Here is a 26,276-nt window from a genome sequence, read left to right as displayed (position 1 = left end):
CTTTTTTTGCGCATGCGCATTCGCTAACGTGATGGTGACTTCACGCGAATTAGGATAAACTGCAACTATTTAAAAACAGCTGATATTGAATTCTAAAGTGAACACAACTATCAGTAATAGGCGTAAAAATAGTTAAATATTTTAATAATCAATTTTGTTGTTGAAAAACGGGAATATTAATTCAAGTGCCACTCATGTCAAGGTGAAACTATAAATGTCTTTTGTCACTGAAGGCGTCACAAAATAATAATAATAAATGTTGTTTTCAATTAGAACATGGGAAGTTGCAACATTCTTGTCCATACGTGGAATTAGATTAAAACGTAAAACGTAGTTAGTTGTACACGTTGTGCCTTTTTAAAATTATTTTAAAGTCTGATTTCCACACTTCGATGTCGCAACTCGATCTTGTGCGCATGCGTGCACCAGTGGCGTGAAGAGGCACGATGGCTGAAGAAAGTCCAGTGCTGGTGTCACTGGTGGAGGAATTTGTCTCGGGATTGCAAGACAGTAAAGCCAAAGATACAGCCGCAGGTGGAGGAATACTTGTTCAGTTTGACCCTCCGTTGAATACTTTTGCTTTCGTTTCCTTAAGTGCGTGCAAAGCAGCATGCATGTGAACTAGCTAACTTAGCGCTTCAACATCCTGTTTGGTAATTGAATCGCAGTACATGTTTTGTCACCATCTGACTTTTGATTTTAAAGTTATGTGTAATATTTATGTATTTAACCCTCCTGTCATGGACAATCAGTCTTGTAAAAAAGTGGTAGTTAGGCAGCGTGCTTACATGTTAACGGAACGTTACTTGCTAACATCTTGCAACGAAATGAACTTTTGACCAGCATGCTTCGAGCGAATGTGTATGTGTGATCATCGGCGATCATTTGGGAATATTTGTGTACTTTACCATTTTTTGTGTGTTTATACTTTCGTATATTTCTTTTCAGGTCTCAAAAATGGAGAGTTTACTGTTCTGCAGCTGGTGGAAGCACTGGGGTGAGCTGTTGATACTTCAAATAACAAGACAGCAGACCTTGAACGACAGTTTGATTGCACTGGGATGTTTTCCTTCTCATTCTGCCGTTTTGGAGCAGCACAATGGAACTGTAGTTGTTTTGCGACAGTTATTTAAGCGTTTTTTTTTTGTTTTGTTTTTGTTTAGACCGAGTCTGACCAGTACTCAGCCTCAAACTCGAGCCAGAGGAGTCAAACTGCTCTCTGAGGTGTTACAGGAGTGCTATGAAGACCTCACACAGAAAGAAGGTGTTTCTCTTCATTCAGTCAATGGTTCACTTTCCTGTATTGGAGGTTCTCCGTTTACACAGGGCCAGCATCTACTGCACTTAATAAAAAGAATGTGAAATTCAATGGGTGTGGAGATACACTTACCTGACCTGCGTGAATGTGAGTGTGCATGGTTGTTCATCTCAATATGTGCCCTGTGTGACTGCTGGGACAATCTCCCAACATCACGCAACTTGCTCTGCAATTCCTACACTTACAGTATCTACATATATAGTGTTAATTTGAAAACAAACGTCTTTATACCGTTCTGTTATTGTGTAAAATAACTGTAATCCGTGTCTCCTCAGTGGAAGTTCTTCTCTCGTTCTATGAGAACCGGCTGAAAGACCATTATGTCACCACACCACCTGTCTTACAGGGACTCGGGACATTGGTGAGCTTTGCCAGGACTACTTTTTATTGTTTACCAAGGTCTAGTTAATATGGTTAGTTCAGGTAATAATAAAACACAATATTAACCGATTCAATGTTTTTTTTTTCTTTTTCCTTCCCAGATCCAATGCCCAGCATTGCCTCCCGGCGCAACAGTTTCCATACTGAAATCCTTGTTCCAGGATGTTCATGTTCAGGTGAGGTCTTTTTTTCCCCTCCATTTCAGTACTGCGCAATTTTCCATCGTGAACAAACAGCTTGTGTGGTCAAAAATTGTTGTAAAAATGAGTTGCTTATGGTTTGTGTATTTCTCCGCAGTCGCTGTTGCTGGCTGACAGAGCGTGTGTCTATAAGATGCTCATTAATGTCATGGACACCAGAGAAGCTGGTAATAATGATAATAATAATAATATATTTGACAGTTCAGAGTCGTTTTCAGAATGTGGAATGCATTTAATTCCCTAATTTCTGTCCACAGAATTGAAGGCATTAGGAGCCGACTTTGTGTTTGGTTTTGTCCAGTCGATGGATGGGGAGCGGGATCCTCGTAACCTCCTCTTAGCCTTCCAAATTGCCAAGAGGATCATCCACAGAGGTTATAGTCTAGGTGAGAGCGGTGACTCACCCTTTTTTTTTTCATTGGGTGGTGGGGGTCTTGCACATTTTTAGATGCAACAAGAATGTTCATCTCTTCAGCATCAAAGTAAATTTCCTCTTTTTTTTTCCAGGTAAATTTGCAGAGGAGCTTTTTGAGGTGACGTCCTGCTATTTCCCCATTGACTTTACTCCGGTAAGTTCCTGTTTATTCAGCTGCTTTGGTGAGCAATTGATGAAAGCAGACACAATTGGTGTTACGTTCTCATAATAGCGACCTTGACAAATCTGTAGAAGAGACCGGTCCAGTGAGTTCACACCTTTTTGTCGCCGTTGAGAGAAAGTTTCGTTTTTGGACTTTTGTTGTCTCGCTATTTTATAGTTTGTTTTCTATGTAAAATTAATATAGTTGGATGGACTGTTGACCTGCCTTCCTTAATTACGGCACCATGTGTATTTGTGTTAAGGCCACTACAGTGCATGGTTTTATGTACACATACTCCATCGTCCAGTTTATAAAAATCAAATCAGTAAAGTCGTATTCAAAAACATAAGCCGGACTCTATCAAAAGCCACATCCTGCCTTTTGGAAAGATGGGCAGACATATTTCAATGTATTGCCTGCTGCTTCTTGTCAACCTCCCTCTGTACCCCTCACCACGTTTCTCAGCCCCCCAATGACCCTCACGGCATCACCAGAGAGGAACTGATACAAGAACTGAGGGAAGTCCTCACGGGAACTCCAAAATTTGCTGAGGTTTGTCTATATTGTATTCATACCTACATTTTGCTACATGCGCTCAGTCACCACTGTGGCTCCTTTTCGGAACAAAAATATATCTATACTATTTTTCCAGTTTCTGTTGCCCCTAATCGTTGAAAAGCTGGACTCTGACGTTCAGAGTGCAAAGCTGGACTCTCTTCAGACCCTGGTGAGAAATCTCATTCGTCTCCCAAGAGCATCGTCACAGCATTAAAGTCGTTGAGAGAAGTCTTTTCTCTTTTTTTAGGCTGCTTGCGTGGCACGGTATGAACACAAGGACTTGGCAGGATTCCTTGAGGGACTGTGGGCATCACTGCGCAGAGAGGTCTGTTATTTCCAATGTACAGTATCAAGTTTCTTTCGGAAGCCTTGTCCACATATTTACTATTGTCATTTATTCCCCCCCCTGCCCCCCCCTTTTTTTTATCTTCACCACAGGTGTTCCAAACTTCGAGTGAAAGGATCGAGTCAGCGGGCCTCGCTGCTCTGACCGCGATCACTTCCTGTCTTTCTCGCTCTGTTCAAAGCTCAGATTCTGAAGATGCCCTCGGCATCTTCCTGGAGATGGTTCTCAACGGTGATTTATTATACTCTCTCGCATTAAGACATAGAGCTTGGGTAAATTAATTGATATTATTGATTCATTATTTAATGAGAGCGCGGCATTGTTCCAGACTGCAAGCATCACCTCTGCGAGCCCGACCTGAAGCTAGTTTGGCCCGCCGCTAAGCTACTCCAGGCTAGCTGCAGCGCTTCCAACAGGGCGAGTCACATCATATTAGCAGCTGTCATGCCAGCGATCATCGAGCAGTACAACAGCAAAAACCAGGTAGGTACCCCGACGTGGTTTGTCCCGTTTGGTCGATGCTGCTTTACGTCACATCGCCTTTTTGCGTTTTTTTTTTTTTTTTTTGTATGAGCAGTGTTCCCATCGACGGACGTTATTGGAGGTGATGCAGCGGTTCGTTCAGTCTGTAAAAAGCAGCGAGTCGTCAGAAAACGGTGAGTGGGAGGACTTTTAGGGCATGAGGTTGTAAATAATGAGCAACTTTGTTTCATTTATTTGAAACTTAAAAACTGTTTTCTACCAAACTTCGGAGAGGCATTTTCAAAATGTCTTCAAAAATGTAACCTGCCTTCAATTCCACTACATCGACCACTGAGCCAAACAAACGGCATTTAACTGAGATTTACAATCCTGAAAAAAATCTAAATCTCCGTATTTGTGTGTCCCTTAGAAGAGCTCGTTCTTTCAGGCGTCTGTCCGTCCTTGTGCAGCGTCACCTTCGCAGCTCTGTCAGAGACCAACGGCAGCCTGCAGGTCACAGCCATGTCTGTGCTCATCTCTCTCGCGCGACAAGCAGGTGAGATGCGGTGAAGTCTGAAATGGGACCGTTTTCCCCAACCAGATTTGGGTACACACTCCCAAACCAATAGTTTTTATTATTTTCTTTTTTTTAGGTTTGTTATCAAACTCTCAAATCGAGCTGGCGGTCGATCATTTGACTCGTCTGGTACTGTCAGAGGAAGACGACAAAATCAGGTCAGCTCACATTTCCCTTGTCTTTTTTTTTTTTCCTCTCCACTTACGAATGACGTTAACTGTTCTCCTCCCATCAAGTCTTGCCGTGTTCTCGTGCGCTGGCGGCTTGGCAGAACTGCACCCGACCGTTTTCATCACCAATATGATCCCGAGGATAAAGAAAGTGATCTTTTCTGGTAAGACACCCCATAACCATTTATAGAAGAGTGTCATACTCGCTGATTTTTGCTATTCGTGATTTTCGTTTGTTTCCCCATTCTCAGAGTCGATACAACAAGATGGAGATTCCGCGCAACACACGCAACCGGCCGTGCGTCAACGCTGTTTGTCCGTGTTAGCTGCGGTTTCCATCAAGCCCAGCGTCGCTCAGGAGAGCACGCCCGTCCTCTTGGAAGTCCTCGGTGCAGCGCATTCCGGTGAACCCCTCATCCATTTTCCTGATACATGGACCCTTCGAACTGCAGCTAAATTTGTACATTTTAGAATGTAAACAATATTTCTGAAGAAAAAAAAAATCCTCTAATGTCACTCTAAAATATCTGGAATTTTATTCAGGGATCCCAATGTTTATTGATGTCGTCAAGATAGCGCTTGCCATCTTATTTATGTCAAACAAACCGAAAGCGGTTTCAACTCCACAGCTTTTGTTGTTTTACTTTGGAACCATGTTGGAATGAGGACCCCCCCTCGACTGTCTTGTTTCAGGCGAACTTGGATTCTCATCAGAGGAGGCGGTGTTGGCGTGCAGCAGCTTAAAGACAATAGCCGAGCGAGTCGAAGACACAGAAGACTCCGGACGATGCTTCCACGATATCATCATCCCGCGACTGCTTTCGTTAGCGCTGCAAGCCGCACTTAAAGGTGCATGAGTCCATAATTATTTTCCATGGGGCGTCGCGGCGAAGTGACACTTTATTTTTTTAAGGTGAATTTCATGTTGTGTCTCTGACATTGCGTTGCCATTTTAGGCGAGAATTCAACTGCTCACCACAGTCCTCTGACAGAGGAGGCGGTTCTGTCCACCATGGTCGGCGTCATCAGTACAGCTTGCGCCAGGCTGCAACCGACGTGAGTCTGTTTGACAAGCCAAATTACACTCAGTTAGTGATCATCACACATTGAATTCTATTTCAAAGCAACATTGTCCGCTTTGTGATTTGTCGTACATTATGATGTCATCCAAGTTGCCGAGTTTTCTCTCAATGTTTATTTCCCGTCGGACGTTGCTCACAAGGTTTATATTTCCTGTTGTGGTTCCTCTTCTTGTCTCGTTATTTTTAGACTGGCGGGCCAGACAGCTGCGCGTTTTGTGTCGCTCTTCCTGGACGGTGACGTCTCCTTTTTGCCCGGCAACTCCTTCCCTTCGCAAATAAAGCTGCTTGCAAATGTATGCACCTGGTTTTGATTGGAATGTAATAGCGGAAAGTATCCGAATGTGTATTGTAGAAGGGCCTTTACACTGTCACTCGATGACTTCATAACACCTCCTCGTGTCACTGTTTGTTTTTCCCCGAAGCAGCACGGGAACTCTTGGAGGCAATCTCGGATGGTTTGCCTGCTGATGGGATGTGTGTGTTCGCTACCTCGCACTGTGAGTCCGCAAATCAGCAACAGTCTTGTTTTGAACTTTCTGTTCAAAAAATTGTCTTTGTTTTTTTAGGCGGCGGTGCCCCAAATGGAGCGCCTGCTTTCAGAGCTGGAAGAGATGAGTTGCACGTGCAGCCACGTGATGTCATACACTTCCGCCGCCAAGTGTTTTGCCGGCCTGCTCAACAAGATCCCCGCGGGTTTGTTAATTATTTTTCTGTTTTTGGACCCATGTTGAAGTTCAAAAAAAATATCTTCTCTTTAGGTGACTTTCTTGACGGTCTACTTCAAAAGGCAATGCCCAGAATTTTGAGTGAGTTGAACTCGGCGGCTTCGATTGTCCGCATGCAGGCATTCACGCTAATGCTATGGGTAAGTCACTCTACACTAAGGTGAACTCCTTAACTATTTTCCTTCATTAAAAACGACAATTGTTTTGGTGGGTGCCTGGGACAGTTATTGACATTTCAACGGGAACATTTGAGTTGATAGTGTCATATTGTCAGCTGAAAATTTGACCAAAGTTGCTCGTGTCTCCAGGTTGCCAAGGCTCTGCTTCTTCGCTATCACCCAACATGCGCAGCACTAACTGACAAGGTGAAAATCATTTTCGCAGAATCGGTTACTTGGACCTGCAGTGTATATCCAACCAACTGTATTTTCTCATGTCACCTAAGCTCTTCTCGCTGCTTGATGATGCCGATCTGGGCCCCGTGGTGGCCGACGGCTTCTCGCTGCTGATGAGTGATTCGGCGGACGTCCTGAGCCGCGCTTGTCACGCAGACGTGCGCATCATGTACCGCCAACGCTTCTTCAGCGAGAACTCGGCCAAGCTGGTGCAAGGTTTCAACGCGGCGCCCCAAGGTGGACCTGTTGATACATTGGTCATATTTTTGTTCATTTATGTACTAACCATTTCATGCACAAATAATGATAACCCGGTAAGCTATCCACTGTAGTAACCGCTGTCTCTGAAAGGGTTTATTACATTGGAATTACCGCTACTTTCATTAGCAGTTATGGACTTGACCATTCAAACACAAAACATCATTTCTATGGCTTGTCTGCTAACCACTATCAACTGTGCTGCTCTTAAATATTTTTCTCTTTCTGATTTGTGTATTTCTCCTCCAGAGAAGAAACCAAACTACCTGAAGGCTCTGTCCAACATAGTCAACAAACTACTCAAACAGGTTCAAGTTACTGAACTACCAGCGGTGAGTTAAGATTTAAAAAATAATAATAATAAATTCATGAAGTTTGTGATTTTAAAATACTTTTTATGTGCGTATTCAGCTGTTGTCGCTGTTGCTTGAGGCCCTGACGTATCCAGACCAGAGCGTCCAGCTGTCCACTCTGTCCTGTCTGGAGCCCGTCATTGCCGACCCACCGGCGGCACTCATCCAACAGCTGGAGGCTTTGGTCGTCAGACTGCTGCCCCTCACATCCGCTCCCAACATGGTTAGCGAGACCCCCCGCCCCGGGAGTTTTTAAGCGTTAATTAAGCCGGTCGTTTACGCACATGAGCCAGGTTTGTTTAAATGTCCGCTGTCTTGCAGAATGTCAAGATCGCATCGCTGCGCTGCATCCACGCCCTTTCCCGCTTCCCTGAGCATGAGGTGAAGAATTTATGCTGCATTTTGTCTGATTCACTTTGGGATAAGAACTGAGCCCTGCCACATATAATGATGATTCACCAGTTACAAGTTGACGCCTTTCCTTCAAGATGTTTGTCATTGCCACAATATGGTGTCAAAGCAAAATGATACTGCAATATTCTAAATGCATCAGAATGTGTACAATAATTACACTTCTCCCATTGAGCTTTGTTTTCCATCATGGAGGCAATGGTAATGGCCGCAGGCAGTTGATTTCTGTATTTCTTCCTATACATCGTCTGAGACTAGCAGCTGTCCAAACATGATGTCACAGTAAAAGTCTACGCGTCACTTTTAACTCGTAGGTGTTGCCATTTCGGGCCCGAGTGCTGCGGGCCTTGGCTAGACCTCTGGACGACAAGAAGAGGCTGGTGAGGAGAGAGGCGGTTCAGGCGCGGGGAGAGTGGTAAGATTGTCACTCAACACCATTTTGTCCATTTACACTTTACAAGTCACTTCTTGTTAGCTTTAGTTTGGTTTGAGGAATTTTCAAAGTTGAAGACTTTCCATGGCGATCAATGAGGCTATGTCGAAATACAGGAATGTTCCTGTTCTTTTTGAGCAGTTGCCTCATAACATCTCATGTCCCTCGTTCTCTAAGGTTCCTTTTGGGAAGTCCTGGAGGAAGGTGATTTTTATTTTCAACCAAACACATTCTACGGCAAAAGACAGATGGAGTCCCACATTCACATGCACTTCATTACGGATCTTTTTTTTTTTTTTTCCGACTGAAATGTAGTCATGACTCCTCATGTTTTCATAAACATTTGAGAAACGCACAATTGAGACATCTGGGCCGACCTCTGCAACATCATCATTTAACATTTATTTATACATGCAACACACAGTTTTTGTTCAATGTGTGTCCTCTGAAGAATGTAATGCAGTCGAGCGTCTGTGTCAAGTGAACAAGGCCTTAAGGTATGACTTAATCATTCTACTTTTAAGATAATTTAGGGATTGTCTACACCCCAAAAGGACTACGTTTGAAAAGCATGGCTCTCGGGAATAAACGTGAATGCAGTAGATATTATTAAATATGAGCCATATAACATACAAAACCACATGAACCTACCCAAATGAACTGACTCCCGTTTTAATAGCCTTAGTGTACCTTATTGCTTTGCGACTTGATGTATTTTTACAGTCTGTCGTGTTTAAACATTGTCCACCTTCACCTGTAGAACTCGCAGCGATACCATATAATTATTTGTTGTCAATCCAATGGAATTAATTTAAAATGCTTAATAAATGAATTAAAATAATGTAAAGCATGGTGTCCTTTTTAGTCACAAAATCAAAAGGCAGACGGATGTCATGTTTTATTAAAAGGACAGTGATTTAATTGAGCACAGCTTTTTTTTTTTTTTTTTTGGTGGGCAGATCGCTCAGTCACTTATCTCGTTTCCGTGGCAAACATATGCTGCGCTGGGGAAAAAAAAGTCAGTATCAGAACAGCAATTCACAGTCTTGATAATTGGTTGAAACGAGACATCATGCTATGTTGCCCCCCCCCCCCTGCGAATTTGGCACCACAACTTTTCGAATAAAGGTGAGATCAGCATCACAACACACACAGACCATTGTTTCCACGTACATTGTCAAAATAACTGCAATTAGCTGTTGTTGAGAAAATCATTATGTCCTGTCGCCCCACTCTAAAGTGCCACGTGTGCAAACGTTCTCAGTAGATGAACAGTGACATTTCTCAATACCTACTTGATAGAGACTCAGTGGCCGCATCATTGGGGACACCTGGAAAACGCAATATGGCCTAAAACAAATTAATTGGATATTCAGTATTGGTGGTGTCTGAGTGGGTAGCAGTTTGCCTCACAGAGAGGCCATAGGTTCAAATCTGGGCTGAGGTCCTTCAGTGAGGTTTTCACACTCTCTCTACTTGCATTTTTCTCAGGGTACTGCAACTTCATCTCACATCCCAAAAATGTGCCAGTGAGATTGGCTTGCGACCAATTCATGGTCTCCAGGTGTTCCTAATATTGTGTCCACTGAGTATAGATTGCCCTTCTCACAACAGATAATTCATGAGCAAAACGTAAGTAATAAGATGACCTATGCTTGAAGGTTCCATTCAAAAAAAAAAAAAATATATGTATATATGTATGCTGGCTGATTGTGAAAGTGAAATGCAGAAATAAGAAACCACGTTTGTCTCAGAGTTAACTTTGGAAGGCTGGCTGCATTAGGCACAAAGGTGGTCCAAAATCAACATGCAGCTCATTATTTGCCCAGACGAGGTGATGGCGCTTAAGGTGTAGATGGCTCAGATGGCCATGGGGTCTCTCCTGGAGAAGGTGCAGTCCCACATGATGCCGTCGCCTGTGGGAAGATGACTCGAGGGCAGGAGAACACGCGTGAACCACTGACTGGAAAACAAAATGGATACATATCCGATACATTATGGAGAAGTTGGCTGAAATAGAGAGGACCCTCAGGAAGCCACACATTAACAATCGAAAACAATTCCAGACATGAGATGTCACAAAAATATTACCTTTGCAAATTTGGGATCAATAATATATCGCAGTGCTTGAAGAAAAGTAAATATACTGGATACTGGTTGCCGATAATCAGCTAGGATGGGCTCAGGCTGACCTGCCACTCCAAGTTGTGTGGAAAATGGATGGTTGTTAATGTGGAACACAACGATTACAATTTGTCATACGGTATCTTTATAGTGAAACCAAATTTATTCATGGTTTGGCATTGGCAGAATTTCTGGGGGAACCTATCTTTTGGCTCCATCTGGTGGCATCCTGGTGCCACAGAACGGTTGAAGTGAGTTGAGGACCTTCATTTAGAAAAAGTCATTTGTGGCATCTATGTGAATTACTTGCAGATTTTTGAATTAGAATATGCATCTATGTGAATTACTTGCGGGTCTCCACACCAAGCAGCCGCTTCCAATTGTCCATCTTTCCGTGATGATATGGATTTTTGAACACCTGAAAGCCAATCATACATTTTATATCAGTGATCATTTTATTAAGAGCGATTTCAATATCAATCCCCAAAATAATCATTTTTTTTCCATAAACGTCCAGCCCCACCCACCGCTTCTCTGTACCTTGCCCTGTTCCTTTAGTCTTTTGCTCTCTTTGCGGTTGATGTGGCGCTCCACGCTGGTCTCCCCTCGGCAGATGAGCGCTGCGTGCCACAGGGTCAGCCCTCCCAAGGCGACCGCCACGGAGCTGCGGGGAAGCAGGCGGTCACGGACCATCATGACGTCTCTGTTTGTATGGCAGGCATGGGGGACGAGGGGTGTAAAGTGCAGTCACCTGGTCAGCACCCAAAGAAAGATGATGCTCTTGTGGGCAGTCCTTTCTTTGGACGTGTACGGTGGGGGAGGGGTCTGATAGTAACTCTGAAGGACATGTGAATTTATTGGATATTTACTGGCTCATATTTACTCATCATCATACCACCATTTGTTTTATCTGCATGGCAAATCTCCAATGATATGCGGCAATCATCACATTCTTCACCTCGACAGCACCGTAGGCCTCCAGGAACATGTCTCTGCAGCTGACGCTGCAGTAAATGCAGCCCAGAGTCATGTAGAGGCAGAAGGAGAAGAAGTAGCGGTGGTTGAAATGGCCCACGCAGTTGTTGAGCCAAGCTTGGGGGGGGGTGTTCAGTTCAACACATGAATATAGAACAAAGTAGAGACACAGATGCTTGTTGCAAGGATACGACAGTGATGGTCCATCTTCAAGATACAGCTGGAATTCAAGCAGAGGCAACATTACTGAAGAGCTGACATTATGACGCGACAGAAGTTGGAAAGGTATGTTCGAACTCATGCATGCCAGCAGATATCCTCCAATTGATGTCTAAAGTCGAGCTAGACGCTATTTCACAGCAGCCATTTTGAATAATGGCAAAGATTGTCCAGGAGAACAATCAAACTTGAATACCTCTTAAAGTGTTTAAAATCAAAAGTATCTCACTGACATCACCGTCGTGAAAATAATAGCACGTAGAGCTTACGTGTTGCAGATGCTGCAGTGGTGTGTCCTCGCCGGTTTTGGATTGATGCATTTCTTACATATGGACACAGAGGGAATGTGGATGTTGTCCTAAAAGAAGTCAACATCATAACAAGTCAAAATCTTTAGGAAAAACTGGTCCTACCGTTATATTTTTGTGAAAGAAAGAGGAGCACCAGGGTACCTTGGGCGGGTGTCCAGGGGAGGTGGTGGTGGCCTTATAGTAATGGAAGACCACCATGACCAGGAGCCAGTGGCCGCAGCACAGGTGCCAGACACTCCAAGGCACGGCGTAGGTGCCGATGATTGTGGGTAGGACGTACAGATAGACGATGACCACCACCGAGGTCGTCAGAAGGATGACTAGAGTGACAAATGCCTGGGAAATGAAAGATGTCAGGGGTGTCACATGAGACTTCAGCACGCAGCAATTTTGAGTAGTTTGACTTGATCTTAATTTTATCGTGTACTCACCACTCCAAACCAACGAGTCACATTGTCCACGATCCAGTACACAGGTTCGAACGCGCAGTCGAGCACTGTGTCCGAGTTGCTGAGGCTGTTGAAGTAAAGAGACTTGAGCAGTAGCTTGCTGTAGCTCCACAACTCTCCAAGCCCGACGCTTGGCCGCGGCTGGCCACCCCCGCCTCGGCCCCCTGTCTTTGAACGGCACAGTCGGCACCATCCCAGTGCTAGTCGCATGGCCCGGGAGAGATGCCACCTCCAGCTGCTGCCCACTCGCATACCACCACCGCCGCTCCCTCCTCGTCTTCCTCCCCCTCGTCCACACACCCTGCCTCCCAGACACACACACAAACAGACGCAGCAACAGTTAGAAACACAGGCTGCGTAAAAAAGAAGCTCCTCATAGCGAAGCTGGACGACAAGTGACTCTTCCATGGGAGATGCAGAAAGACAAATAAGGATCCTGGATCTGGGAAAGCACACTACTACCTGCCACCTACCAGTCAAGGAGAATGAGGTCCTCCACCCAAAGTAATAAATTTAATAATTCACAGGGACAAAATTAGTGTCGGGATGGAAAGTGGTAACCTAATAAGACGGAAACACAAAAGAGAGTGAATGTCTTAAGAATGAACAAAGGGACCACCTGATCCTGGGCACGTCATATTGATTACATAGATACAACTTTTTTGTTCCTGAGGAGGACACAATTAATTATACGAGACCAAAGAAAGTGGAAATCTGTATATGCTGCTCCTTGAAGACCCTACACTTTCATGAAAATATGATTGTTAATAAAGTTTTACTAAGGAATTTGTTACTTCTGTACACAAGTATGAAAAGTCAAGCATATGAAATGTCAGGGGTGACATAAACATTAATTGTCGTATATCAGATTTCACTTTGCACATATCTGTCTACTCGTGTTTCATTTTGGATGTGGACGTGACATGAACTCATTTGGGTTGCATGTAAACTGTGGCCTAAACTGTGCTTGCGCAGGGAGAACATGCAAATCTCTCGACTGTGAGGCAGATGTTCTACATACTGTCGCAACGTGTCGTCCTGGGAATAACTGATACAAATTGATTTTTAATGGGCAAGGAGAATCTGAATCACTGAATGTTCTGAACTCCTGTTTCTATGTCAGTGTTTGTTTCATTACCGACAAGAACTATTATATTGTTTAATTATTGCCCAGTAAACACGAATGACAATTGGAATAGATTGATTTCAAACAAAATAAATACAGTTAGTGTTTCTATTGTGATGATTGGATACATGCCCCAGCTTTCATATTTAGTCACCTTAACCACAAGTTATATCAAACTAGAAATCAAAATTACCTCTTATTTTCTGACCAAATGAATATTTTTCCCCCCTAATTAAGATGAACCATTTGCTCTCGTATGTAATAACCTGCTATGGCTGGAGTGTTAGCCAAATGCTAGCTGTCAACACACAACACACTAAATCACTTTGTCTAAATCCGTTTTTACGTATTAAACAACACAAATGTTGTAAATGTTGACATACGTTACCTGATCAGGTGAACTGTGTGGACATTTGGAGCAAGTGACAAGACTTATGGTCACGTCATGTTTGGAGGATCCTCAAACGTCAATTTTTACATCAGTACCAAACAGCTTCCAAGATCGTCTTTTCAGAAAGACGTGCCACTCAACAAGGGAACCTGCAATACTGTATATCCAGTTTAATCACGGTACAGTTTTAAAATTGATATCATTTTAAAAAGATATGTAGCTGTTGTTGGAGTTTTCTGTTTAAGTTTCTGTTCATAGCTTATTCTTCGCTGTTCTCAATAACAGAGAGCGTAAAGTTTGAACATGGTAATACATCTTTCTTTACGGTTGCTTCAACGGTGCCTGGTGATCGCCGTGTAATGGGAAATGAAGTTTAGCTCGATTGAACGATAAAACCAATTCAAGTTTTTGCTAATACAATACACGTAATAAATAAATGTGTTGTATCTATAAAAATATTGCGTATATTAAATATTCCACGCTTTTTCTGAAAGCACGACATTGGCCGGAACAAGGAAGTAGAGTGTGTCATGTGATCACTGAAAATGGCCGCCGTGATGTGGTAAGATCCTTCTTTTTTTACCTAAAAATGTAAATATTGTACTTATGCCACAATTTAAACTCTTTGTTGGTATTGTCAAGGTGACGTTGCGTTTCTGTGCCAGTTATTAGGCTATTTTAAATGGAAATAGGACGTCAGCATTTCCTGCACAAGCAAGATCATGTCGTGGGAGTTATTGTGGTTATTCTGTTGTGGGATGTGTGGTTTTCTTGTCTTCGAATTTATCCGTCAGGCGTTTCTCATTATTGTTGTTGTAGGAAATAAAACCTATAGAAAATTGTTGAAGTAAAATACAAATGCCCAAAATAAATAATTGGGACAGGCAAATTCACCAAACCCACTATTGCCAACGCATTTTTATATTTTAAAAATAAGTTTCCATGTGATGTGATGCAATGAGGCGATGCTGTCCTTTGCACCCCTTCAGATGTACCCACATCAAAATGTTTTAATTTAATGTCGTAATAGAGTGGCCCATTTATTTCGTGCCTCTTCTGCATCTCCAAATACCGGTTTAAAAAAACAAACTTCCTGTGTGACATATTGTTCGATTACATGAGTACAATGTACATATACAGTATGTACTCATGGTTAATATTTCTAACTTTACACTCATTCAGGCGTTCCCGGTGGCGCAACTACGATGCTGAGCTGAAAAGTGCCCGTCTGGAGGCAACGTCACTTGAATTTTCGGACTCTCATCCCCTCAAACCTATTTTGGTAAGATGCCTGCTTCTCATCTGGCTGACCAGTTGGATTGAGAGTGGAACAGAGTGTTGAGCAGATGTGCAAACTTTTTTTGCCTCAGCGCCACGTTTGATTTTTATAATGGACTTAGAGTAAATCAATAAATTGTCCCCTCTCTGTTAACCCGCCCTTAGGTGACAGACACCAAAGCTCGCCGTGGAACTCGCAAGGGCAGCACCTCCTCCTCTTCGTCCTCCTCTTCTTTAGCGGCGCCGGACCCCCTCAGCTGCATGTTGGATGGAACAGATCCGCTCTCCATGTTTGCAGCTGAGACTCCATCTACGTTGCATGTCCCCTTCGCCGGGGTCAGTTGCACTATTACGCTACCCCACTGATTGCTTCTTTGACAGACACTCAAAACAATATCATGGATTGAATTGATTGTGAATGATGATTGTTTATATGAATGAGGACAAGGGTTGCGTTTATTTGCGAATCGTACTAAGCTGAGGTTTTGTGCTTGTAGGATGCGAGGAAGAAGGAGGATGAGCCAGTGGGTGCAGATTTTGAGCCCTGGTCCATAAAGAGAGGCGAAATCCTGGCAAGGTTCACCACCACTGAAAAACTTTCAATCGTGAGTTGGCCGCTGAGCGCTTCGCGGGAATACATTTTATTGTTTCAACCATCTTACTTAATTTTCTGTTTGTTTCTTTTTTAGAATCTATGCATGGGCTCTGAGATGGGTAAGAAAGAGTTTGTATTTTATTGACTGACAACGATGATGATTTATTTATTTTCCCTTTGTGTGCTGGCTGACCTTGCAGGAAATTCCCAGAATCCGGGATCTTCTGCTGTCTCGGAAAAGGTCCGCACTCGTCTGGAGGAACTGGATGATCTAGAAGAGGTAATTGCTTGTATCACAAATTAATGTATTTCATATGAGTGAAGTAAATTGCATTGATCATATGAATGGTAGGTATTATCCAATGAGGATCAATATACGCAATACAGTACACTTAAATTAAAAATTCCCATAATATCTCCCCTTCAGTGTCTTCTTAAATGATGAAAAGCGGCATTTGTGTGTACTTGTGTGCATGCAGGGTTCCCAGAGAGAGCTGCTCAATCTCTCCCAGCAGGAATATGCTCACCGCATCGAAGAGCTGAACCAGTCCCTGAAAGAGGCCTGGGCCTCGGACCAGAAAGTCAAAGCCCTGAAGATTGTAATCCAGGTACATCCTAGTTCATATGTCACTGATGGAAAGTTCAATTGGGATAAAGTTGAAATGAATAGATCCCGAGAATGACTTTGGTTATTCCTGCTGACCTGTGTCCAAGTGCTCCAAGCTTCTCTCCGACACCTCCGTAATCCAATTTTACCCCAGCAAGTTTGTTCTCATCACTGACATACTCGACACATTTGGTATGTAGTGAATCTTTTTATCGTTTGGTACAATTAATTTGCTCTTTGTGATTCTTTTACTCACCCTCCTTTTTTTTGTGTGTGTAGGCCAGCTTGTGTATGACAGAATTTGGAGCATGTGTACAGACCCAAGACCTTTACCGGGTATGGATTCCACATCCACTGGTTACTGCTGATTTGCTAACTGATTACTGTGATACATATTGTACAACTGGGTTCAGAATAGGATTTACAAAACTGCTTTTTTTTATTTTTATTTTTTTGTCAGACTCCTTTACGGTCGACGATGTCAACGACACAGCCAAGGAAACGTGCCTCAACTGGTTCTTCAAGATCGCCTCCATTAGAGAACTCTTACCCAGACTGTATCCCCAAGCCACCCCCCCCACCCAAAAAAATGTGATTACTGTGATATACTATTATTTCCTTCAGGAATTTTCCTCCTTAATAAAGTCTGTGAGCAGATACGTCGAAGCCTCTATCCTGAAGTGCAGTCGCTTCCTGAACAAATCGTGAGTAGTCTTTGGATCCCGTACGGCCATTTGTGAGCTGCTTCGATTTGATTCAGAGCAATGCCACATGGAGTAACTCTTCCACCCCCTACAGCGGTATTCAGGAGACTCTCCCACGACTGACCGCCATGATCAGAGGGATTGGAGACCCTTTGGTGGCTGTTTACACCCGAGCTTACCTCTGCAGGGTAATTTGACAGCTTTTCCCGATCTTTCCAAACATTCACACAGATGCCATCAACATCACATACAACGCACTGTTCATTCTGACAGTGCCTTCAGCAAGGATAATATCAACACTCATTGCGCTTTTTCTGCCTAGGTTGGCATGGAGGTCGCCCCCAGCTTGAAAGACAGCCTGAAGCGCAACTTCTTCGACCTGCTCGGAACCTTCCGTCAGATCAGCGGGGAGAGCGTTCGCAGCCAGCTGCTCACGCAGAGGGTGGAGATGCCCGAGTACCTGACTCTCTATTCACCCGCGATCAACTGGATCCTGCAGTGTAGTGCTTACAGAGCACCAGAGGTGTGGACTGAGACTCGGCGAGTTGAAAAGAAATCTGTGGATCTTTACTTTGCAGTGGCTTACAAATGCACTGCCTTGTATTTTCGAGCCGTTTTGTAATATGTTGATTTTATCTCGCTAAAGGAGTGGAGCAAAATTAGCACACACTCATTGGCTTCATCGGCTCATTCTATTGTTGCTTCCAAGGTAATTATTTTAAACCTGTGCGTTTCCATTCCAGACTCTTCTAACAGAAATGATGGAGAGGTGTAAGAAGCTGGGTAACAAGTGCGTATTATGGACAATCTGCATGGTCTGGTTTGTTACATTCTTGTCTTATTATGATGAATCGAATGCCCCACAGTGCCCTGCTGTTGAATTCAGTCATGAGGGCATTTAGGCCCGAGTTTGTCGCCACCAGAGCCATGGATTTTATCGGTATGATCAAAGACTGCGACGAGGCCGGGTTCCCCAAGGTGAGCATGAAAACATAAAATGACCTCTTTTTATGGAGAATATCGCAAAAGAGATGTCTTATCTTGTCATCTCCTCTTTAGCATTTGTTATTCGGATCACTGGGTCGCTGTCTGGCTTGCGCCGACCCTCCAGAATCAGAGAGGCTGACCATCCTCAACGAAGCCTGGAAGGTCATCACCAAAGTCCGCAGTCCTCGGGTAACGTGATGCTGCGTTCTCACGTGTGCTGAAAGCCATGATGAGAAATAGCAAGTTTGACAGATTCATTTTTTTCTGCCACACAGGATTATGTCAACTGTGCTGAAATCTGGGTGGAATTCACCTGCCGAAATTTCACAGTAAGCCAAGGGTCCCGTTCGGAAGAAAAAGAACTCTCAAAAAAACATTTCTATTTGTGTTTACTCTTAAGAAACGGGAGGTGAACACCGTTCTAGCAGACATCATCAAACACATGACGCCCGACCGGGCTTTTGAGGATGCATATGCTCAGGTTCGTACTCTTCAACAGCTCAGATTCCTCTTATCACTTGCTCTCCAGTGACTCCATCTTTGATTCTGCACTTAGCTACAGTCCGTGATCAGGAAGATCCTCGCCCACTTCCACGACTTCTCAGTCCTTTTCTCCATGGTGAGTTCAGCAGCAGCAAGGCACAGACAGAGTGTTAATTCAATGCTTATTAGTGAGATTTGGTTCGCAGCAGAGCAGCACACTGAATATTTTCGTTTAGCGACATACGAGGGTTCAAAATCGTACTCGAGAACAACATTGCAAACATGAACAGCAAGCAAGGAATTAGTTTGGACTTGGGGCTGAACATCTCGATATGCAACAGTGTCATCACGTTCGATATTTGTCCTCCAGGAACGTTTCTTGCCATTTCTGGACATGTTCCAGAAGGACGGTGTCAGGGTGGAAGTGTGCAGGTCCATCATGGATGTCTTCATCAAGTAAGAGCTGTGAAGAGTGTAGTTGGTGATTTCTTGCATTTACTGTCTGGTTCACTCGCAGACACCAGCTGGAGCCAACCAGAGACCCCGTCATCCTCAACGCCGTGATGCACATTTGCAAGACCATGCATGACTCAGTCAAGTGAGGCAAAACATATCACCGATTGTTTCGTATATTCAGGAAGTGATTCAGATTGTGTCTATGACATTCTGCAGCGCTCTCACACTGGAGGATGAAAAAAGATCTTTGTCCGTGCTGATCATTGGCTTCATGCGTGTGGTGAGCTATTCTTGTTTGTAATTCCTTACTTTTGCCAAGGTTCGTGTTTCATTGGTAATTATTTGTGTGCAACCTCACGTTTACAGTTTTGTCAACCTGACTTGTTACAATGGGTAGATTTTCGTTCAAGGATTTTTCCATTTATTTCTTGAGTGTATCTTGAAATTATTGCCCACCCCGCTCTGTGATTTCACAGCTGTTCAAGACTTTTTGGAGGTCACTGTTTTGTCTCTCCTTCCAACTGTTTGTCCTGGTGTCCAGGTTTCCTTCGGTCGTGACTTTGAGCAGCAATTGAGTTTCTGCGTGGAGGCCAGAGCCACATTCTGTAACCTGGAGCCAGTACTGGTGCACCTCATTCACGTCCGTATGAATCTGACTTGATTTTCTTTTTTCTTCACAATTTACAACTGTGTATGTGTGTCAAAACACACACACACACAGTCATTCATTTGTATTGTCATATTCAGACGGTGAATCAGTTGGCGATGGAGACCAGGAGGGTGATGAGAGGCAATCATTCCCGCAAAACAGCAGCATTTGTCCGGGTGAGTTTGCTTGACATCCTATGTGTTTTTGTCCCAGAAAGACCAGTGGTACCCCATTCATGCCAGCTGATGGATTGTTTCCTCTTCACCGTCGTCCAGGCGTGTGCTGCCTACAGTTTTATCACCATCCCGTCCCTGGGCAGCATCTTTAGTCGTCTTCACCTTTATCTGCTGTCTGGTCAGGTTGCGTTGGGCAACCAGTGTTTATCGCAGGGTGAGCAGCGTCCCTTATTCTAGAAAGTCAACATTTGTGTTACACACTGAAGCTCAATCGTTGTTTAGTTTGTGTTCTCATTCTCCCGTAAAATCTTACTTCGAGTTACATTGCTGACTTTCCACTTCGGTCTTGGCCTGCAGCGGACGCTTTCTTAAAGGCAGCAGTCAGTATTCTTCCGGAGGTTCCGCGCTCCATCAGTGTGGAAGGGAAGCTTCGCTCTTCGGAGAGTTTCCTGCTCGACTTCATCAACAACTTCCTGGCTACGCTTCTAGTTGTCCCGGTAATAATACCTTTTAAAGAATGCATTTTTCTTGCACCACACTGTAAAATATTCATAGGTTAACACTGTTGGCAGTGCAGCTTTGTTTACCTTTTGGCATTGGCTTGGTACAGTGTAAAATGTTGTTTGTTGATTTCAGCGCAATGGTGTCAATTCAATGAGTTCATTTTATAGACTGGAATTTAATTTCCTCCAAATTCTCATGCTCATAGGATCACCCAGAGTATGGTGTGCTCTACTTAGTCCGCGGCGTGCTCAACATGGTGCAGGATTACACTTGGGAGGACAACAGTGATGCCAAAGTGCGCGCGTACGCCTGTGCCATCCCCCTGCTGGCTGCCATGAGCCAGGAAACATACCTGTACACGATTCCAAAAAGTAAACACAGACACACACTATTCAACCAACTCGTTACAGCTTCATCTTTGAATCATCGCAAACTTCTAAGCGCGCTTGTTATTTTCCCTCAACATTTCAGTGGACTCCAATGAGACTCTTTACGGGGGGGACCCAAAGTTCCTGTCGGAAATTAACAAGATGTGCGAGACCCTGATCGGACAGATCCTCGACCACCTGAAGTCTCTCGGTCGAGAGGAGGTGAGACCAAGCGCAAATTGTGTTATGAGCTTCTCCCGACATGCAAGGACAGGGCTTGTTGTCATGTTTTAGAAAAGGATTGCCCCAAAAGTTTTGTGTTTTTTGGGTAGCAGCAGAGCACACGCCGCCAAAGCACTCTAGCCTTCTCTCTCTTCTGCGTCCTGCTCGCCCACGGAGACCTGAGGAACAACAAGCTGAGCCAGCTGGCCATCAACCTGTGGAACCTCAGCCACAAACACGGATACTGTGAGACACGCATTTCTGTGAGTTGCGCACACGAAATGGGTTACATTTTTAGATTCAATTTCAAAATGTAAACGCCAAACTTGTCCGCATAACCCGCTGGACAGTCTAAAGCTCAGTACACGCATTAAGATTTGTAATCATTTTTGAAAAGAAATATGATAACCAATTGCTGAAGTCGCTTCCCAATGGCTTCAAAACATAATAAACAATCAATCCACACAATATCTACAATTCAAATGATGGATATGCCCACTCCAATTGTGTCTAGGTTCGGACGCTGGAGTACATGAAACATCAGGCAAAGCAGGCCGACATGTCTCACCTGTCAGATATGGTCCAGAGGCTCGCGCTGCAGTCCCGGACTTGAGCGCCAGCATCAACAAGTATTTGTGTAAAAAAAAAAAAAAAAAAGACCCACTACATGATGAAAAGCACTAAGAAATGCTTTAATGAAATGCAAGATGGATGGTTGGTTAGTTTTGATACAAATTATGATCATACTTGTTTACAGCTTTCCATTTTCGATAGAGCTTGTCCTTGATAAGGTCTTGGGATGAGCTGGAGCCCAAGCGGCCTGACTTTGGACAAAAAATTAGGTATAGCTTGCACTGCTCACCAGCCAATTTCAGGATTGTGACAATTTTTCAAACATTAACAAGTGTTGCTAACCAAGTGTGCCCTCAGAGCTGTTGGTCAATCCTGTCAGCACCATTTAAAATGTAACACATGCAAGAGTAGCCACCAGCTGTGTTGACTCACGTTGCACCAGGCTGGTTGTATTATCACACAGTGCCATTCATATAATAATATATTTATCATAATCCTCCATTTTATTTATGGCACTGATCATTTCTCAGCTAATCCTTATGAAGAGAACCATGTAGTTGCTGAATTTGTCTCGTAACATCAATCCTGATTTTCATTCTGCTACAATAAAGAAAATGGACAGGACAACATTTGTTTCACGTCAGTCTCAATCCTCTCAATGTTAGTTTATTGAATCAGTTAGTGTATGGTGGAAAAGGCAAATGCCCCTCTTGTTTTCAAAGGAGAAAAAAAATCAAACAGCAGTGACTTATGTCAGGTTTGCAAAAAAAAAAAAGCACGCTTTGACATGTTTCAAACTCAGGAAAATGTTGAACACAATTGTCTTTATGATAATACGGTAGCTGTGTGACAACCAACAACTCTCAGAAGTCTCTTAGGAAACTGTGTTCATTTAAGTTGTTCATTTTTATTTTGCCTCCAATGCAAAACAGTGACCACTGCAGGGGAGGGGGTTGAGGGTAACAATCTTTCCTACCACCCCACAAAATATTTTCAAGCAATTCTAGATTCGGTAGCCGTGGTGGAACTTTTAATGAGCACTAATATGCATACAAAAATTGTGTACAAGTGCCCAATTAAACAAAAAAAATGTTAACCCTCATCCTAAATTGTGATCCATGTCTGACATGAATAATAAAGGGGGGAAAAGCAATTCCCCAACAGAGAATCTCACCCCGCCCCCCTTCCCGGCTGCCCCGTTTCTCTCAAAGTGCCGGAAAAAAATTTAGCAACGTTTCAAGATAACTAATTCCTCCTGCAGGTGGAAACCAACAGCCCAAAAGCAACAGAGATTGGAGGCACACAATGTTAAAGCTTTGCCTTCGGCTGATGGACAAACGGTCAGATGAGAAAATGAGAAGTGCTCTTGACTACAATAACTACTCAGACATCTGAATTAAGGGTGGGGGGGAAATGCTGATAACGGGAATAGATTGGCACCTCATGGTGACAATGTAAGAAAGCAACACTGGAGGTAGGGAACATCATGTCAACAATGCTGTCAAAGAATGCCTCAAAACCAAAACTCAGAACGCAGCCCAAAGTAATGATTAAATATATATATTACTGCAGCTGGATGCAGTCCAGTACATTTTCAGACTGGATGGCTGAATTCATTCAAGGGTAGGAAGTACGGATGGGTACCGAAAATGTCTCATTTGTTTTAAAAGTTATGTTGTTTTCTTATTTGTCAAAGCTTATACAGTGACAATTGGAACATTTGAGATTTTATTCTGAAATAAATTAACACTTATCACCATCAAAATTGCGAACGTTGAGTGCAACTATCGATAGCTGGTACCAAACCACTTCAATTGTGAAAGGTACCCATCCCTTGGAGCAAGTGTAAGAATTGCTGCCTCGCCTTGCCAACTAATGGTGGGGGTGGCATGGTCTTCCCCATTCTTGTGTGTGTGTGTGCGCGTGTGTGTATTTTCGAGGATGTGTCCTCTTTTGCTCTTCGCTCCCTCAGCTGTTGACTCAATCCAGCTCGATGGGGTTGCTGTCCTCCTGGGCCTCCTCGACGCCGTCGTCCTCACCCGCTCCCATCAGGCTGTTCAGCAAGTTTCCTACAACGGACGGCAATTTCGTGAAGTCATTTTCTCAAAGACGAGGCACAGTCTTGGGGTCTTCGGCTCACTTACCGAGTAGGCCACCATACGACGGAGATTGTTTGGGGGGAACGCCGAAGAAAAGTTGCCCTATTCTGTCAAGGTACTGGAGATGTCCAGAGAGGAGACAAACACACAAGAAACACTATGAGGTAAGGTAAAGCCTCACAGATGTTGTAATTCACCTATTTGCAGATTTTTGGGAGAATGCACATTCCGTTATTTGCTACAAAACCTCACTTATTTGCCGACAGCTTCACAAAATGCTACCAAACACATGTGGCGTACTCACCTCATTATACATGGGATCCCTCTTGAGGGAAGGTTGATATTGCTCACATAACACCGTGAAAACTGTTAATTTACCCCTAAATAGACAGAAAAGGAAAATAATGAAGCAATGACATGCCATTTTTGAGACAATAGTTATTTTTTAATATATGCGTTTTCTCACCCATCCACTGCCAGCAGCAAAAACCAAATAAAGTTAAGAAGGGGCTGCACAAATGGAGGACCCCTCTCTATGGAAGGATGTTTCTCTGTGTATGTGCTGAACACCACGGAAGCGCTGTTTTTGTTCTTTAGGCAGAGGAACCTGTCAAATTGAAAAGTATGGTCAACAATTTCAATGCGCAGATGACTTTTCAACTACACTACACTGTTTTATGGACGCATACTTACTGGAGGACTGCCTGGGCCACAAACATGTCGACCTCGCTGCGGAAACCTCGGGAGGACGAATACTCCACCAGCATCTGCGCACAGCCCTCCCCGTCAGAGGAATGCAGGAAGTGGTAACGAGATTCGCTATAGTTTTGCTCTAGAAAAAAATGTAAAAGATTTCAGTTGATATTTGTTTTGGAGACATGGCTGGTTGCTTTAGACAAGTTTTTTTCCCCCCATTTGAATTCATTATGGCTGATATACCTTTCCACAGGGTGACAGCCAATAGCTGGTGTAGCTTTGGGTTCCCCAATTTGCTGGAACCTCCCGTGGACCATTTCAAGGCTCTGGACACGAAGGCTACTCTTTCAGGAGAGTTTTGATCCATGTGGCTGAACAGCTTGGCCAGGCTTTCTGCTCGCCAAGCGCGAGAGCGTCAACGACAACCGAAGGTACGGGACAGAATGTCTCCATTTGTTGGGTAAATTCAACACTCACCTAAAATATCCCCTTCCACTTTGCCCTCTGACTTCTCCAGCACCTCAAGCACCAGCATGGACAGATCTGCTGCACTGTTTTGCTGCAGAGGGAAGCACAGCAAACTAAACTGTCATCGGTAAAATGCCACATTTTCATATAATAGTGGCCAAGGCCCACTTACTCAACTGCAGAAAGTACAATGCACCTACTCAGGTAAGGGTTGCAAACCAAACTTTTTAAAAAGTGACACCAATAAAAAAAAAGTCCATCTTGGTTTGTATTTACCTGATTATAGCTGAAGAAGAGTAGGGCGCCATTGTACATCAGCTCCCTGGCTTCACTGTGTTTTGCCTGTGACATGTACCTGTTGACAGGCAAATATGTAGGGCACGAACAGTCTGTACAACAAGCTCAAGATTAGCCCATGCCTGTGCTCTCCTTGTGGCCCACAAGAATGGTTGCCAATAATGCACTTTCATAAGGAAAAGGAGCAGGGTGGTAGTTGGGAATCTCTTCTTCCCTAAGCAATTTGGTGTGAGTTTGGATTTCCAGGAATGGCTATGAATCTTGCAATGGCAGTAAAACTGTTTGTTACAAAAACTGAACCATAACGGAGATGGTGGGTACTTGTCTATCGGTTTAGCAGATGGAATTGTGTGTAAACCATCAACAAACTGCAACTATATTTCAGTTGTGTCTGCATACTGTATACACAAAATTATGACATGTTCAATGTAAAATGTTGGAGAATGTTATGCAAGGTAACACACTCCAGACGGCTACCGAGCTAGCTACTAGCACATCTGGAGAGTAACCGCAAATTGCTTTAAACGCGCTAATGATCTCAACAAATAGCATTTTTAAACTCATAACACATCGTCGTTTATGATATTGCTGTCTTGTGTAGTCAGTCCACATTGAAACTTCCATTGTTTCTTTCTTATCCACGGAGCGACGCTACTAGTAAGCACTTCGCTAGCAGTGCATTTTCAGACCGTAGTTAATTGACAGTTCCGTTGTCCAAACAAACGGCCGGACCAACTGGATGGGCGGGACCGTAATGATATTTCCCCAATCAGATTCGGGAATTATACAAGCATGTTTTACAACAGAGAGATCTGGAACATAGCAGGCCTCGAGGAGTCACCAACTGCAAAGTAGAACCTGATAGTGAAATCTTACCTAAAAAATAACGTCCTATACATCTGGTGTGCTTCATAGTAATCCCCCTTTTCTACGCTGGCTCGCAGTTTGCCTTCGACCCTCTGAACGCCGCCGCGGTTTCTGCCACTGGAGCACCTCAGGGACTCCTGCTCTGACATCGTCGTAGCTCCGCAGCGGTGCTGCTGACTTCACTGAGGAGCTCACTGTTGACAGCAGAAACCGGAAGAAGCTTAAGTAATATTGACCCTTTTCACTTGCCGTAATATTTACCGGCAAAACAGGAATACTTTTTGTACAATAATCACCGACGATATCACACGAAAACGATGGTATGGCGTCACTATCGCAGTAAAGTGCATTTGATATCCTCATACACATTAGAATCCCCATCTTGAAAAATGTACTTTTGTGTGT

The 26,276-nt window shown here is 43.7% G+C and overlaps 4 protein-coding genes across 9 annotated transcripts; 2 read left to right on the top strand and 2 right to left on the bottom strand.

Annotated features, from left to right (window-relative positions):
• The first annotated feature begins 376 nt into the window (after positions 1 to 376).
• mms19 (MMS19 homolog, cytosolic iron-sulfur assembly component) lies at positions 377 to 9,172 on the top strand. 2 transcript variants are annotated; one of them, XM_052072131.1, is made up of 31 exons: positions 377 to 534; positions 949 to 997; positions 1,164 to 1,264; positions 1,594 to 1,679; positions 1,801 to 1,875; positions 1,997 to 2,066; positions 2,157 to 2,285; positions 2,407 to 2,468; positions 2,943 to 3,029; positions 3,130 to 3,204; positions 3,283 to 3,360; positions 3,474 to 3,612; positions 3,710 to 3,864; positions 3,959 to 4,037; positions 4,274 to 4,399; positions 4,497 to 4,578; positions 4,657 to 4,754; positions 4,842 to 4,994; positions 5,284 to 5,439; positions 5,547 to 5,646; positions 5,860 to 5,965; positions 6,098 to 6,169; positions 6,239 to 6,365; positions 6,431 to 6,537; positions 6,706 to 6,762; positions 6,843 to 7,029; positions 7,300 to 7,382; positions 7,462 to 7,626; positions 7,725 to 7,784; positions 8,129 to 8,229; positions 8,425 to 9,172. In XM_052072131.1, exons 1-31 carry the CDS (start codon positions 447 to 449, stop codon positions 8,453 to 8,455), a joined length of 3,084 nt encoding a protein of 1,027 aa, XP_051928091.1. In that variant the 5' UTR covers positions 377 to 446; the 3' UTR covers positions 8,456 to 9,172. The 2 variants fall into 2 exon arrangements, with proteins under 2 accessions (XP_051928091.1, XP_051928089.1); XM_052072129.1 differs by having other exon boundaries at positions 6,095 to 6,169.
• Positions 9,128 to 14,194, bottom strand: zdhhc16b (zinc finger DHHC-type palmitoyltransferase 16b). Of its 3 annotated transcripts, none has more exons than XM_052072135.1 (10): positions 13,840 to 14,194; positions 12,308 to 12,630; positions 12,018 to 12,212; positions 11,835 to 11,923; positions 11,538 to 11,566; positions 11,330 to 11,463; positions 11,123 to 11,208; positions 10,912 to 11,035; positions 10,719 to 10,789; positions 9,128 to 10,210 (listed from the first exon to the last, which is right to left on the bottom strand). In XM_052072135.1, the coding sequence occupies exons 2-10, from the start codon at positions 12,575 to 12,577 to the stop codon at positions 10,108 to 10,110; spliced, it is 1,101 nt and encodes a 366-aa protein (XP_051928095.1). In that variant the 5' UTR covers positions 12,578 to 12,630; positions 13,840 to 14,194; the 3' UTR covers positions 9,128 to 10,107. The 3 variants fall into 3 exon arrangements, with proteins under 3 accessions (XP_051928095.1, XP_051928096.1, XP_051928094.1); XM_052072136.1 differs by having other exon boundaries at positions 12,308 to 12,626; XM_052072134.1 differs by having other exon boundaries at positions 12,308 to 14,194.
• An 87-nt stretch (positions 14,195 to 14,281) lies between these two features.
• vps35l (VPS35 endosomal protein sorting factor like) lies at positions 14,282 to 22,852 on the top strand. 2 transcript variants are annotated; one of them, XM_052072133.1, is made up of 30 exons: positions 14,282 to 14,404; positions 15,025 to 15,124; positions 15,286 to 15,456; positions 15,618 to 15,725; positions 15,810 to 15,834; positions 15,916 to 15,995; positions 16,195 to 16,323; positions 16,430 to 16,514; positions 16,602 to 16,658; positions 16,783 to 16,879; positions 16,979 to 17,026; positions 17,121 to 17,214; positions 17,349 to 17,549; positions 17,770 to 17,816; positions 17,893 to 18,004; positions 18,086 to 18,202; positions 18,289 to 18,342; positions 18,414 to 18,494; positions 18,570 to 18,632; positions 18,867 to 18,952; positions 19,014 to 19,094; positions 19,169 to 19,232; positions 19,494 to 19,592; positions 19,700 to 19,777; positions 19,877 to 19,991; positions 20,135 to 20,274; positions 20,487 to 20,652; positions 20,753 to 20,871; positions 20,985 to 21,134; positions 21,386 to 22,852. In XM_052072133.1, exons 1-30 carry the CDS (start codon positions 14,388 to 14,390, stop codon positions 21,482 to 21,484), a joined length of 2,883 nt encoding a protein of 960 aa, XP_051928093.1. In that variant the 5' UTR covers positions 14,282 to 14,387; the 3' UTR covers positions 21,485 to 22,852. The 2 variants fall into 2 exon arrangements, with proteins under 2 accessions (XP_051928093.1, XP_051928092.1); XM_052072132.1 differs by having other exon boundaries at positions 20,982 to 21,134.
• get4 (guided entry of tail-anchored proteins factor 4) lies at positions 22,074 to 26,090 on the bottom strand. 2 transcript variants are annotated; one of them, XM_052072137.1, is made up of 9 exons: positions 25,881 to 26,090; positions 24,984 to 25,062; positions 24,717 to 24,798; positions 24,483 to 24,632; positions 24,237 to 24,375; positions 24,010 to 24,150; positions 23,848 to 23,923; positions 23,589 to 23,661; positions 22,074 to 23,513 (listed from the first exon to the last, which is right to left on the bottom strand). In XM_052072137.1, exons 1-9 carry the CDS (start codon positions 26,018 to 26,020, stop codon positions 23,425 to 23,427), a joined length of 969 nt encoding a protein of 322 aa, XP_051928097.1. In that variant the 5' UTR covers positions 26,021 to 26,090; the 3' UTR covers positions 22,074 to 23,424. The 2 variants fall into 2 exon arrangements, with proteins under 2 accessions (XP_051928097.1, XP_051928098.1); XM_052072138.1 differs by having other exon boundaries at positions 24,717 to 24,820; positions 25,881 to 26,032.
• Between the last annotated feature and the right edge of the window lie 186 nt (positions 26,091 to 26,276).

The sequence above is a fragment of the Hippocampus zosterae genome, chromosome 7 (genome assembly GCF_025434085.1).
Source record: "Hippocampus zosterae strain Florida chromosome 7, ASM2543408v3, whole genome shotgun sequence".
NCBI classification, from domain to species: Eukaryota; Metazoa; Chordata; class Actinopteri; order Syngnathiformes; family Syngnathidae; genus Hippocampus; species Hippocampus zosterae.
Note: the sequence above shows the minus strand (reverse complement) of the source record. Positions and strands in the feature narration are given on the sequence as shown.